At 37.2% G+C, this 13,579-nt stretch overlaps 1 protein-coding gene across 6 annotated transcripts in view; it reads right to left on the bottom strand.

Annotated features, from left to right (window-relative positions):
• BIRC6 (baculoviral IAP repeat containing 6) overlaps positions 1-13,579 on the bottom strand; it is a 230,976-nt gene that overhangs the window by 187,303 nt on the left and 30,094 nt on the right. For all 6 annotated transcript variants that reach the window (XR_009534377.1, XM_060117774.1, XM_060117775.1 and 3 more), the window contains exons 4-6: positions 7,217-7,410; positions 3,754-3,865; positions 1,393-1,475 (exon numbers count right to left, since the gene is read on the bottom strand). Coding sequence is in view for 5 of the 6 variants with exons in the window: in XM_060117774.1 (XP_059973757.1) it covers positions 1,393-1,475; positions 3,754-3,865; positions 7,217-7,410 (389 nt within the window). In the remaining variant the exon portion in view is untranslated. The remainder of the gene's footprint in view (positions 1-1,392; positions 1,476-3,753; positions 3,866-7,216; positions 7,411-13,579) is intronic.

The following is a 13,579-nucleotide window of genomic DNA, read 5'->3' as shown; positions in this document are numbered from 1 at the left end:
GAGAATGCTGCCACCAAAAAAAAGAGGCTTTTTTAAAAACCCATTTTTATACTTCCATGTCAAAGAAAGGAAAGCTATACTTGTAAAATATTCCATGGGGTATACATATTTCTTTTTACACTGCACCTACAACTTACCTATAACCATATATAAATCCTGGACAATTTACAATACACAAGGTGTCTTACGTTAATGCTTTTACATGGCATCTGCAGGCACATGATATCTGAACTGGATTCCCTCACATCCAAACCTTAGGGTATTTTTCCTCTTTCCATCGTTCTCTCTTAACCTGAGTTTTAACTTTTTAATTAAAATTTTATTTACGTGACATATGACTATCTGAAATACAGCAAAAGACCCACTTAGGTTATAATATCCAACCCCAGTAATCTCCTATCCCACCTCCAGGTAACCACTATTACGAATTTAATATACTTCTAAAATATTTTTATAAATTTATACATGTACATTCAGAAAATATGGGTTTTTTCATTTTAAATAAACAATATTATTATATGAATCATTCTACAACAGCTTTCTTTTTGTTGTTGTTGTTCTTTTTATAAATTTACTTATTTATTTATTTAATTTTTGGCTGCGTTGGGTTTTTGCTGCTGTGCGCGGGCTTTCTCCAGTTGTGGAGAGCGGGGGCTGCTCTTTGTTAAGGTGCGCAGCTTCTCACTGCGGTGGCTTCTCTTGTTGCGGAGCACGGGCTCCAGGTGCGCGGGCTTCAGTAGTTGTGGCACGTGGACTCAGTAGTTGTGGCACCCGGGCTTAGCTGCTCCGCGGCATGTGGGATCTTCCCAGACCAGGGCTTGAGCCCACGTCTCCTGCATTGGCAGGCAGATTCTTAACCCCTGCGCCACCAGGGAAGTCCCACTATTTCTATTAACAGGGCCTCAGAATAGTTATTTCTAAAAATGAGGTTCCAATACATGATCTCTGTTGTTTAACCAAGTTCTAAACTTTCATGCACTAAAATTCAAAACCACCACAGACTCCCTAGAATTACTTCAAAATTAGAAATGTAAATCATAAAGGCCCTCCTTCGTGGATTCCCTATTGATGACCTGCCCTCAAAAGAACAAGGCTAAAGTGCTTAATTTAATCATGCTTCTTAAACTTATTTTATCATAGCCTTCTAGTTTTCAGTCAGAGTCTAGTTCCATTCTTTGGCACTTCTCCCATGTATACATCTTGGAAAGTCACACATTAGAGATCCTGTATGCCAAGTGATGTGACAGAGCATAGACAGCATTACCTCATTCTCAGAGGCAAAAATACAGACGACAAAAGGCAAGAATATTAATATACAGATATCAGAAAAATAAAATTTAGAAGCACATTTATAGAACTTAGCCTATTACATTCAGAAATATCAAGACTCACCAAGGTTCATCAGTAGGTTCCCAACAGACGAGACATACACTACAAGTAAAACACATGGCTCTATCATCTCCAGATGAGGCGGGCTGCAAATTTATAAAGAAGACAGAAAAGGTTTATCAATATTAAAACTGCTTAATAAAAACTCTTCTAAATAAGTTCATAATTTTAGGTAAAATTCCATATTGAGAAAAAGAAAATTAGCCTATACTATTAGGACTCAACAATATACTTTTAATCCCCAAATGTTTATAAATTTGCTGCCTTATTTGAAAAATTATGTTTCATCAGCAAATGACCACTAAATCAAATATGGAGACACACACATCCTCAATCTCTGATCTAGCATCTTCTAATTATATTACTAAAGTATTTTAAATATAGTTAAGTATATGAAAGGAAATAGTCTAACAGGTTTATTATTAAAAACTGAATTCTAGGGCCTCCCTGGTGGCGCAAGTGGTTGAGAGTCCGCCTGCCGATGCAGGGGATACGGGTTCGTGCCCCGGTCTGGGAGGATCCCATATGCCGCGGAGCGGCTGGGCCCGTGAGCCATGGCCGCTGAGCCTGCGCGTCCGGAGCCTGTGCTCCGCAACGGGGGAGGCCACAACAGTGAGAGGCCCGCATACCGCAAAAAAAAAAAAAAAAAACTGAATTCTATACTACTACATAGGAAAGGGCAAGTAAAAAGGAAAAGCAAACTAGTGAATGTAATTAAGGTAACATTCTTTAAGTAAGACACATATGACAAAATGACATTTATATATATATATAAAATCTAAATCTGAACTGAAATATACCTCTAAAAACTAACATTAATATTTTTGAATACTTACTCTACTTAGCACTTAGTATGTCTACAGGTGTAAATATATTATATTTTTTAGAAGACTGAGAATAATCAGCACCTAATACAGGTAGAAAATTCTAGAAAACCTATGATTTGATCTTTGCAAAAATGGAATACAAGGACTTCCCTGGCGGTCCAGTGGTTAAGACTCCGTGCTTCTAATGCAGGGGGCATGGGTTCAATCCCTGGTCAGGGAACTAAGATCCCACAAGCCGCATGGCGCGGCCAAAAGGAAAAAAAAAAAAAAAAATGGAATACAATGAACAAGAGCTCAACAGAAAAAATATCAAGGCATCACCTAACAGACTGTTTTAGGAAATAACACCAAATAAGAAGGAAGAAGATAAATTATTAGGAAAAATAGTCCCATTCAATCCTTAACTTAGGAAAACATATTCAGTGATTTTAATATTAGCCAGTCCCCAAATAAATCTATCTTTAACTGGGAATTTGACAAACTCTGAATAAAATCTTCAAATATATATAGTTTTCTGATTTAATCTTAGTTTAAGATATTTCAAGAACACTTCAGGATAACAAAGGAATAATCACTCTTAAGATTCTTTATGACAGTAACTTCAATATATTCAAAGTTTAATTTAGTTCTAAAATTAAATATGCATGCTTTATGCAAACTGACATGTAATTATTAGATTTCTCAGCTTCTTTAGCAATGGCAAAACAGTGGTAAGCCAGTCGACATTATTCAGCTGAAGTTTCCTTTAACTGGTTTATTATGCCTATCTAAACTCATTTTTCTTAACTTCCTCTACTTTAGCTCCACGAAGCTTTCTATCATGTCCCATTCTCATGTCTTTTTGTCACACTCATCCTTACCTGTACACCCTCCTCTTTTCCTACATAAAACCATGACTATTTTCCCTGATTAATTCTTTCTCTTTCTAAATAATTTCTTAATCAATTCTTCAATACATATGTATTCAAGTCACACTGTACTACCCACAATGCTGCTTCCATAGTTATCTAATATATGGGTAATTTTTAATCCCAATAAAACTAAAATTTCAAGAGTAACTGCAATGTATTGCTTTTATTGCATTACCCTAACATGTACTGCTCTGTTATGAATGCATAAGTCAAAACTGAAAATAAACACACACCCAGAGAGAATACTTCTCAAGACACAAATCTGGAGAATACTGCCTGTTTGCTGATTAACTGTATACATAAACATATTATATATATCATACTTATCATATATATAATCTGAAAGAAAATAGTTATAAAGCATTAACTCAGTTATTGGTTACTTTTTTTTCTTTTTTAATGTTTTCCTCTTTCATACACAGTATGTGACATAGGAAACAGCCAGTCAGTATTAAGATCAGAAGTATAAGAACAAAACTCACATTACATATATACACACAAGCACAGAGCCTGGGTGCAGAAAATAGTATAATGACTGAAAAAGTATTAAAATGTTGACAATTTTACTAAAAGCTACAAAGGCTACAAAGTCATATTGAAAAGAAATTTTTGACAGCCTTATTTACCTGATGATAAAATCCAGCTTGAGCCATGGGATCTGGCTGTGCCCATCTATAGCCTACATGAGGCCATGAGGTAAACGTCTCCCGTCTGTTAGCTTCACTATACATCAATGATCTAAAAGTAAACGAACTTTATGTAACCGAAGTTGAGCATCAAATTACACTGACACTACTATCTACCACTGAAGAAAAAAGTTTACTGGATTATCAACACAAACTGGGAATGTCTAATTACCAATTCAAATTTGTGTTTTAAATTAAAAATGATCAGTTTTAGGAACTTCCCTTGAACAGAGTAGGGAAAAAAGAAACGTGATAAGATAGCTACAACTGATAAACAATTCCCAGGGAGATTAGATTAACCAATGTTGCATAATTAGCAATCAGAGAGCAGAAAATCTGAAAATGTAGAGGCACAGAACCCTACACTTTCATCATGTGACGAGTTTTGCAAAAATGGATAAAACCACAACCAAAGGAATGGTAGTTTTATCTCAACCATATTGAGAAAGTATATTCTAGTTTAGTTTTTTCTTTTTTAAGTAGAAAGCAATTTATATGTTCTTTCTCCAGAGAAATCCTTTTCCAGGAAACTTGTACTCTCCAGGGAATTATCAAAAAAAAAAGAAATCTTCACATATGTTTTCATTAAAATACATTAGCTCACTAAGAGTGAACCTGTGACAATACTAGAGTATCTTTTTAAAGGAGACTACCAAAATTAGAAAAAGTCCAAACAGCTTCAAATAAGAAAGGACTGATAAGCAGAGCTTCCTCTTCCTAACACAGAAGGGCAACTGATTTTTAAAAAGAGAGAGAAAGTGGTAAAGGTCACCACAAAGAGACCACAAAAATACTTTCCTTTAAATTCTTCCCTTAAATTAGTACATGGTTTCCTATAATATTGCTAGAGAGCTTTAGGTTTAACTCATAGTTGTGTTCTGATTTGAAAAAAAAGAAAAACAGGCACTTCGCTGGTGGTGCAGTGGTTAAGAATCTACCTGCCAATGCAGGGGACACAGGTTCAATCCCTGGTCCGGGAAGATCCCACCTGTCATGGAGAAACTAAGCCTGTGCGCCACAACTATTGAGCCTGCACTCTAGAGCCCACGAGCCACAACTACTGAGCCTGTGCACCCCAACTACTGAAGCCCATGCACCCTAGAGCCCGTGCACAGCAACTACTGAGCCCATGCGCCGCAACTACTGAAGCCCACGCACTCTAGGGCCTGCGTGCCACAACTACTGAGCCCGCGTGCTACAACTACTGAAGCCCACGCACCTAGAGCCTGTGCACTGCAAAAAGAGAAGCCACCACAATGAGAAGCCCGTGCAACGAAGAGTAGTCCCCGCTCACTGCAACTAGAGAAAGCCCTCACGCAGCAACAAGGATCCAACACAGCCAAAAATAAATAAAATTTAAAAAAAATAAAAATTAAAAAAAAATTGTTTAGTTAGAAAAGTTTTATCATCTACAGGCTATATAGATGTCTTCAAAGATCTGTGTCAGTCTCAAAACAGAAAACCTGTCCATTTAGTTATATTACCAAACAAAACAGCAATAGCATCCAGTAGACCCTTACTCAAACCTCCAACAGAGTTCATCAAGGTTTTCATAAGGTTCCTAGATTCATATTTAATGAAATAAACACCACAGGCTATATCAAAATTAATACTTTGAGACATTTTAACACCTCCAGAAACACTGACAATCCCATCTAATGAATGCATTTTCTAAAATAAACCACTTATGACAGCTTGCACTGAGTTCTTCAGATACTCTCCTACTGATTGCAAAGAAAATAGCTCTGAAATTATAGTGTCAAGATAGGCATGGCTCTCAGATAAGAAACATTTATTCTAAATACATACTTTTCCTTTTTCTCCCCCTCTCCAGACATATTCCAAAGAATATTTTAATGATAGCCACAGTACATATCATCTGACAGTTATTAAAAATGAAAGTCTCCACATTTTGCCCAAAAGTTAGAGATACAATATTACTATGGAATACAAAAATTCTTCCCAAATGTTAACAACCAAGAGAAGTTATTTACATAATAATAAAATCACTTAACAAAACAAGGGCAATTGATTAAGCAGTTTCAGTTTACAAAAGGATAAACTAATAAATATCGCAAACTAATATAAGAGCTATACGGGAATTCCCTGGCTGCCCAGGGGTTGAGACTCCGTGCTTTTGCTGCCGGGGGCCCGGATTCAATCCCTGGTCAGAGAACTGGGATCCCACAAGCCACACAGTGCAGCTGGCGGGGAGTGGGGGGGGGGGCAATACTTAAGATAACATAAGTTAAAGGTTAACTCGTTCAGTAATACTTTTGCTACATCAGCATGTACTCTTTATAAATGTACTTCAGAAAACAGCATAGGCAGTTACAATTCACATTCAATGAAGGAGTGAAAATGTAAAATGCTACATGGAAAGGGAAATGTGAACTTATCAAAACTGCTAAATTTAATATCTCAGTAAAGCATTTCTGAACTTCAGTACTGATAAATTTTATTTCAAATAACAAATCATTTAAGTTTTTCAGTGAATGCATTACTGACTTTTTAGTTAGTTTTATACAAAGCAGAACTCCAATAAATCTCTAGTGAAGAAAATAATGATTGAGTTGTGGTTTTTTATAATACTGCTTAAATCCAGGGCAGGCAGCATAAAAATCTTAATTCAAAATTGCCCTAAAAAAACAAAAACAAACAAACAAAAAAACCACAAAATTGCCCTGCTTTTTTTTTTTTTTTTTTTTTTTTTTGCGGTACGCGGGCCCTCTTACTGTTGTGGCCGAGCCCGTTGCGGAGCACAGGCTCACAGACACGCAGGCTCAGCAGCCATGACTCACGGGCCCAGCCGCTTTACGGCATGTGGGATCTTCCCCGACCGGGGCACAAACCCGTGTCCCCTACATCAGCAGGCAGACTCTCAACCACTGCACCAGGGAAGCCCATCCCTAACTGCTTTTTTAACTCTGTTCATTTTTTAAGTAGGAAATAATATATGGCTCTTTTTTGGGTTTGTTTGTTTGTTTGTTTGTTTGTTTTTTATATGGCTCTTATATTCAGATTCTGGCAGAGTCTTTTAATTTACCAAAATTTATGCCAAAGGTCACAAAATTTCATCAAGGCAAAATAATTCATATATATTTAATAATTATAATATTTTTAAATTGACTCAAATATTTACTAAGCAAGTACAAAGATGGAATTTTAAAAATATAGTTTCATAATCCTTTTAAATACTTTCCAGGCACCAAAAGAAATTGTTTAACAAGTCAAGGAGTAGTTTACTTCACTTCAGTACTTTAAGAGAAATAAAAATCTGAGTGGTTTTCAAAAATATTTTGAAATTTTTTAAATCATAATCAAATTTTAAGTTATTCTTTGTTAATCAAAAAACTCATCAATTCAATCTCACTGTCACACCTTTTTATAAGCAAGGTCATACCTGTCCACAGAACGACCTGGCCCCACCCCAAGTTCTGGACGTGCACTAGGTAAGAGGTAAGACAATCTGTCCATCACTGAGGACGCCACAGGTAAGGCAGCAATATTTTGATTTATTTTCTTAAGTTCATTCACAATGGCACTGGCAATGGACTTCAACACATGATGAGGAAGATGAAATGTAACTGTGGCCCACTGAAAGAAAACAGGAGTGTAAGCAAAGGAAAACATACTCAATAGTTTTCACCAAAACCATGACTTATACATTATAAGATAAAGAACTATTTATAGTCTCAAGTGAGTTTACTCCATTAATTTATCATTTAAAGTAAGAACCTGCAATTACATAAAAAATGAAACTAACCATCCTGAAAAAGAAAGTTTAGAAACAAATGGTAGCACATCTTCTTACATATCTCATCCACAATTAAGGATAACTAAAATCATCTGTAGTGAGAAGCTGCTGCATAGCACAAGGAGATCAGCTCAGTGTTTTCTGACGACCTAGAAGGGTGGGATAGGGAGGGTGGGAGGGAAGCTCAAGAGAGAGGGGATATGGGGATATGTGTATACATACAGCTGATTCACTTTGTTGTACAGCAGAAACTAACACAACATTGTAAAGCAATTATACTCCAATAAAGATGTAAAAATAAATTAATTAAAATTAAAATTTTAAATAAATAAAATCATCTGTCATTTTTCACATTCCTCCAGCACATACACAATGTTAAGCATAAACTAGGCACTTAAATATCTCCACTCATAAATATATAGCTGTACAATTCATCACTACTAGGTTATACAAAGATTTACTTCATATGTTGTATTTTTTGTTGTCACCATAATCCAGCAAATTATCTAAAGCACAGACCTTATTGTCACACAGGCTTGGATTCTAAGCCCAGCTTCTCCATCAACCATGAGACCCTAGTCAAATTAACTTCAATTTCCTACTTCTGTGAAATGGGAAAAAAACAAAAAACTATTCACATAATGTTTTTACAAGAATTCAAGTGAGGATTGGTAGTGTCTAACAGAGTAAGCCTTCAATAAATGTTAACTACAATTATTTAATATTAAAATAATTACTTAAGAAGTTAGACTGCAAAAAATGCTAAGTATTAATCTCTAAGAGAAATAAGTCTATAAAGTAATTTCATCTTTATATCCTGTTCCTGCTTGCCTATGAATGGTTTCCATTCTGTCTAATACACTCTAGGCAGCCTACTAAATTACTACTTATCTATATTACTGGAAAAACTTGTGGCCAGAAACATGACTTCAATTACCTAAGAGACAGAGAGAGAGAAGCTCTTACTTTGTTTCTAGAACTAATCTGCTCATAGACCCAGAGCCTCTTGGTTGAAAGGGAGGCCAAATCCCCTTGAGAAAGGATCCTACAACAATGCCCCAACTCTACACTGTAAATCATACTCCAAGCCTTCCCCAAAGGCACCTGTGGACATTCACTGTAGTCACTGTGCACTAGGGAATAGAAAATATTGTGATCTTTCAGGCATCACAAGATAGTAACACTGAACTGACCTAAAACATCACTGTGGTCCACTAGTGAAAGTGGGGACATGATGGTGAAGTGATTGATGGAATTTTGGCCCAAAGCTGTCTCAATGAGCTCTGTGGATCCCCAGACCTATCTTGTAGCTATTTTTCTACTTCCCAAATGTACAACTGGAAGAGAAATAGAATAGGCAACTAGAAAAATTCCTACACTGTTTCTCTGATCCTCTTGGAGTACTACTAAAGTAAGAAAGGCCAAGTGGAAGCCCCTAGAACTTTCATTTTTTTCTACAAAGCTACTAAACAAAAGCAATGCCATATCCTGAGGAAATTTCTGAGATTAATGTCACTATACTAGACCTGAAAGATACAGGGGTAATCAAATTATCTCATCTCCATTTAACTGACCTATTTGGCCCATGCAAACGTAAATGGATCTTGAAGAATGACTGTGGACTGTAAAATCAGGTGATGACTTCAACTGTAGCTGCTGTTCCAGAGGAGGTATTTTTACTGAAGCAAATCAACAAATCCCTTGATATTTTGTAGGCAGCTACAATTCTGTCAAATACTTTTTTGTCTATACTAATTTTTAGGGCCATCCAAAAGTAGACTGCTTCTATCTGGCAGAAACAATAAATCTGCAGTCTTACCCTAGGACTCATGCTTTTTACCATCGTCTAGTCTGCAGAGATCCTGATCAGCCTAACAACCTGCAGATCATCACCTTGGTCTACTACATTAGTAACATCACACTAACTGGTCCAGATGAGGGGGAAGTAGCAAGGAACTTAAATGCCTTAGTAAGACACATGCAAGCCAGAGAGAATCAATAATCCCCAGAAAAACTCAGGGTCCTACAACCTCTTTGAAGTTTCTAAAGGTCCAGTAGTCTGGGCATGACAGGATATTTCCTCCAAGGTGAAAGATAAGTTACTATAACTTGTAAAGGCCAACAATGAAAAGAGGCACAATGCTCGGTGGGCCTAAGTGGATTTTGGACACCAGCATTCAGCATATTTGAGTATGCTGCTCTAACTCAATCATCAAATAATACATAAGGCACAAGAAGCTCTGTAGCATGTCCAGGCTGAATTGCAAGATGCTCTACCACTTGTACCTTGTGAGTATATTCAATGACACTAGAAGTGTCTGCCGCAAGTAAAGATCCTATCAGGAGTCTCTGGGACAATCACGTAGCAGAACGCTAGGGTAAAGCCATGCCCGCTCCTGTAAATAACTCTTCTCCTTTTGAGAAACAGCTCCTGGCTTCTTAGTAGTCCCTGATAGAAACACCTACCCATGAGACAAATGTCTATGCAATCAGAGTTGTTCACCACAAACTAGGTGTTATCTGACACACCAAACCATAATACTGGGTATGAGGGCTAGCCTTTATTAAGTGGTTTATAAGAAATCAGTCTTGAGAAATCCAAAAGGCAATTCAATTTCGGACCACTTGAATAATCGAGTAGCTCACATTTCCACAATACCTACTCTTTATGACTCCTTTCTCATTCCACATTGATGGCTTCAGAGGGAACTCCTTATGAGACAAATTGAGGAAGAAAACCTTTAGCTGTGACATACAGATGGTTCTGCGTATTATGTTGGTACCTCCCAAAGTGGATGGCTGCAGCATCACAGTCCCAATCAGGACAGTGGTGAAGGTGAAATCTTCTCAGTGGTCAGAACTTCAACCAGTTCATCTGGCTGTTCTCTTTGTCTGGACTGAGAGTTGGCCAGAAGTAAAGGTCCTCAATGATTAATGGACAGTAGCTAATGTTTTGGCTAGATGTTCAGGAATTTGGAAGGATCAGGATTGGAAGATTGTTAACAAGGAAGTCAACGGTTAAGGTCTTTGGACAGACCTCTCAAAATAAACACAGTGTGAAAATATTTGTGAAATACGTGAATGCTCATCAAAAGGCATCCACTCTAGAGGAAATGGGCAAATTATACGCACTATACAAATGTCACTCACCCTCTGGCCATAGCTACTCCAGTGCTTGCTCAATGGACCTGTATGCAAAATGCCATGGCAACAGAGACAGGGGGTATGTACAGGCCCAACATTAATTTCCTCTCACCAGGACTGAGCAGGCTAATGGCAGGTTAACCTGCCAATGGCAAATATCAAAGCTGAGGCACCAATATGACACCATTTTCCAGAAGAAACAGCCAACTATGCAGGTTGATTATATTGGATTCCTTCAGTCACAGACTGGGTAGCAATTTGTCTTCACTGTAATAGACACATATTCCGGATGTGCATTTATATGTTCTGCCCACAATGCTCTGCCATAATATTAAACCACTACTGTGGACTAATAGAATGGCTTATGTACCAACAAAGTATTCCATACAACTTTGCTTTTTGCTTCTGACCAAGAAAGCACTTCAAAGGAAAAAAAAAAAAAAAGGCAGCAATGGGCTCTTGCCCATGAAATTGACTGGTCTTACCAGGGTATCATACAGAAGGAGCTGACCTGACAAAAAGGTGTGATGCCTTACCAAAGACTTATCTTCAGTATTAATTGAGAGAGACATCTGAAAGTCTGGAGTTCTACCTTACAGGATTATGTATATGCTTGCAATCAGCAAAAAACACATGACACAGTTTGTCCTAGCAGGGTTGCTATTATATGTAATAATCCATTCACAGACTTTTTTTTTAAGCTTTAGGCTCTAGAGGTCTTGTGTCAAGGAAAGAATGTTCCACCAAGGGTACAATGGTTCCATTGAATTAGGTGTTGATACTGCTAACCAGCAATTTTGGGTTCCTCTTGTCACTGAATCATCAGGCAAAGAAGGTGGTTATTCTACTGGTTGGTATGATGAAAACTGACAAACACAGGGAAATTGGATTGATGCTAAATAACAGGAGCAAGGAGAACTTAATTATAATCCAGGAGATTCTCTAGGGTGCCTCTAAGCTCTTCCACATCTAATAGTAACAGTGAAAGGACAATTACAACTTAACACAGTACCACAGAAGATTTGGATCCTGCAAGAGTGAAGCCTTGAGTCACCTGACCATGTAAAAACACCAGACCAGTTGAGGTGCTGGCTGAGGGCAAAGGGAATACGGAATACGTAGGAGAAGAAAGAGGCTGCAAATATCAAATATATCCTCTTGATATTACAGACCATTATAGAACTGAGGGATACAGCAACTATATGTATTTTCTTCCCTTATTACATAAATGATAGATGGATATATATTTAGATAGATACAGACACAGAGAGATACACTATTTTATGTAAAAATTTTTGGTTGTAGTTAATTTAGTCTTTAGGTAGCACAGTTCTGTTACCTAAACCCTTGAAACTATAAATTCTAGGAGTAGTTAATATCACCTAGGGATGGATAAAATATCTGTTGGAACTTTGTGTCTGTTCTGGGGACGGGGAGAGAATATCTTCATTTGTAAGAAGGAACAGTACGTCTTGCTAAGTAAAAGCATAATATTTTTGTTGTATGAAAGTTCAAACACATGTAGATGGTACGTATGGAGATGCGGAGGAGCCAAAAGAGTGGCATGTGCCAGTTATTAAACTACTGTCTCTCGGGTCCAAACCTACCCTTTTCTTTCTTCTCCATCATGTTTGGGCTGGGATTCTGTAAACTATTATTTCTTCTTTGCCAACCAGTTTCCTGGCTGTTAAGTTCTGACAAAAGGAACACAGGGTGGAAATTGGAAAGCATGATGAGGGGAGAAAGACTCGTTCCTTGCTATTACTTGTCATTACTATCAATATTGTTTTAGCGAAGGACCTGGTGGCAGCAGTTGATTCTTCTGGTCTTTAGAGGTTTTTTGTTTTGTTTTCTTAGAATTCCCAGGACCAGTTTCACAGAGCTCCCTCAGAGACACTAACATTAGCCTAGTAGCATCTCTCTTCAGAAATCTGAGGCTCAGTTCATCAAGTTCCAATCTCCAAGCTCCTGAGGTACCTACTGGATAACAGCTCCTCCTCAGAAGTCTGAGTCCCAGACCCATGGGGCCTATTCTCTAAGTTTTTAAGTATCTAGGTTCTAAAAATCCTAACCTCTTGTTCCTTCAGACTGAGGTGAGTACTGATTCCCATAGCTAACATCTGTGTATTACCTCAGGGTTTCCTTTTCACTTTTTTAGTTCTCATACACATATTACGTCAATTCCTTACAATAAATTCTCTCTGTTGAAATACACAGTATGATTTCTGTTTTACTAAATAAAAATGTCCCATCAATGGAATAAGCATTCATAAAATCATGGTAAATCTATAAAAATAAACTTCAACGTAAATATTAGGAAGAATACAGATGATCTATGAGGACTGATATGAAAAGATACTCAAGATACATCCTTCAATGAAAAAAAGCATGGTATATGCTATAATCTGAATGTTTGTGTCCCCCCCCAAATTCATCTGTTGAAATTCTACCCCCCAAAGGAGAGGGTTATTAGTAAGTAGGGCCTTTGGGAAGTACTTAAGTCATGAGGGTGGAGTCCTCTTTATAAAAGAGGTTCCAGAGAGATCCCTTGCCTTTTCCACCATGTAAGGACACAGTGAGAAGGTACCAGCTATGACCCAGGAAGAAGGACTTTACCAGAAGAAATATCACTCAGTCGGTGGTATTCCGTTATAGCAGCCCAAACAGACTAAAACAGTACATCACAATATTTTAGTATAATTTCAACTGTACTCGAGAAAAAAAGGTATTTATAGATGCAAAAGTTATTTTTAGGAAAATAGCTTTTACCTTCTACCTTTTATACCTTCAATATAAAAATTGTATATGTACTACATTTACAACTTAGAAAAGATGTTAAAAGAAAAACACAGAAAAATTAATGAA

This window comes from Mesoplodon densirostris, chromosome 14, assembly GCF_025265405.1.
Source record: "Mesoplodon densirostris isolate mMesDen1 chromosome 14, mMesDen1 primary haplotype, whole genome shotgun sequence".
Lineage (NCBI taxonomy): Eukaryota > Metazoa > Chordata > Mammalia > Artiodactyla > Ziphiidae > Mesoplodon > Mesoplodon densirostris.
The sequence above is the reverse complement of the archived record's forward strand: the minus strand, read 5'-3'. Positions and strand labels throughout refer to the sequence as shown.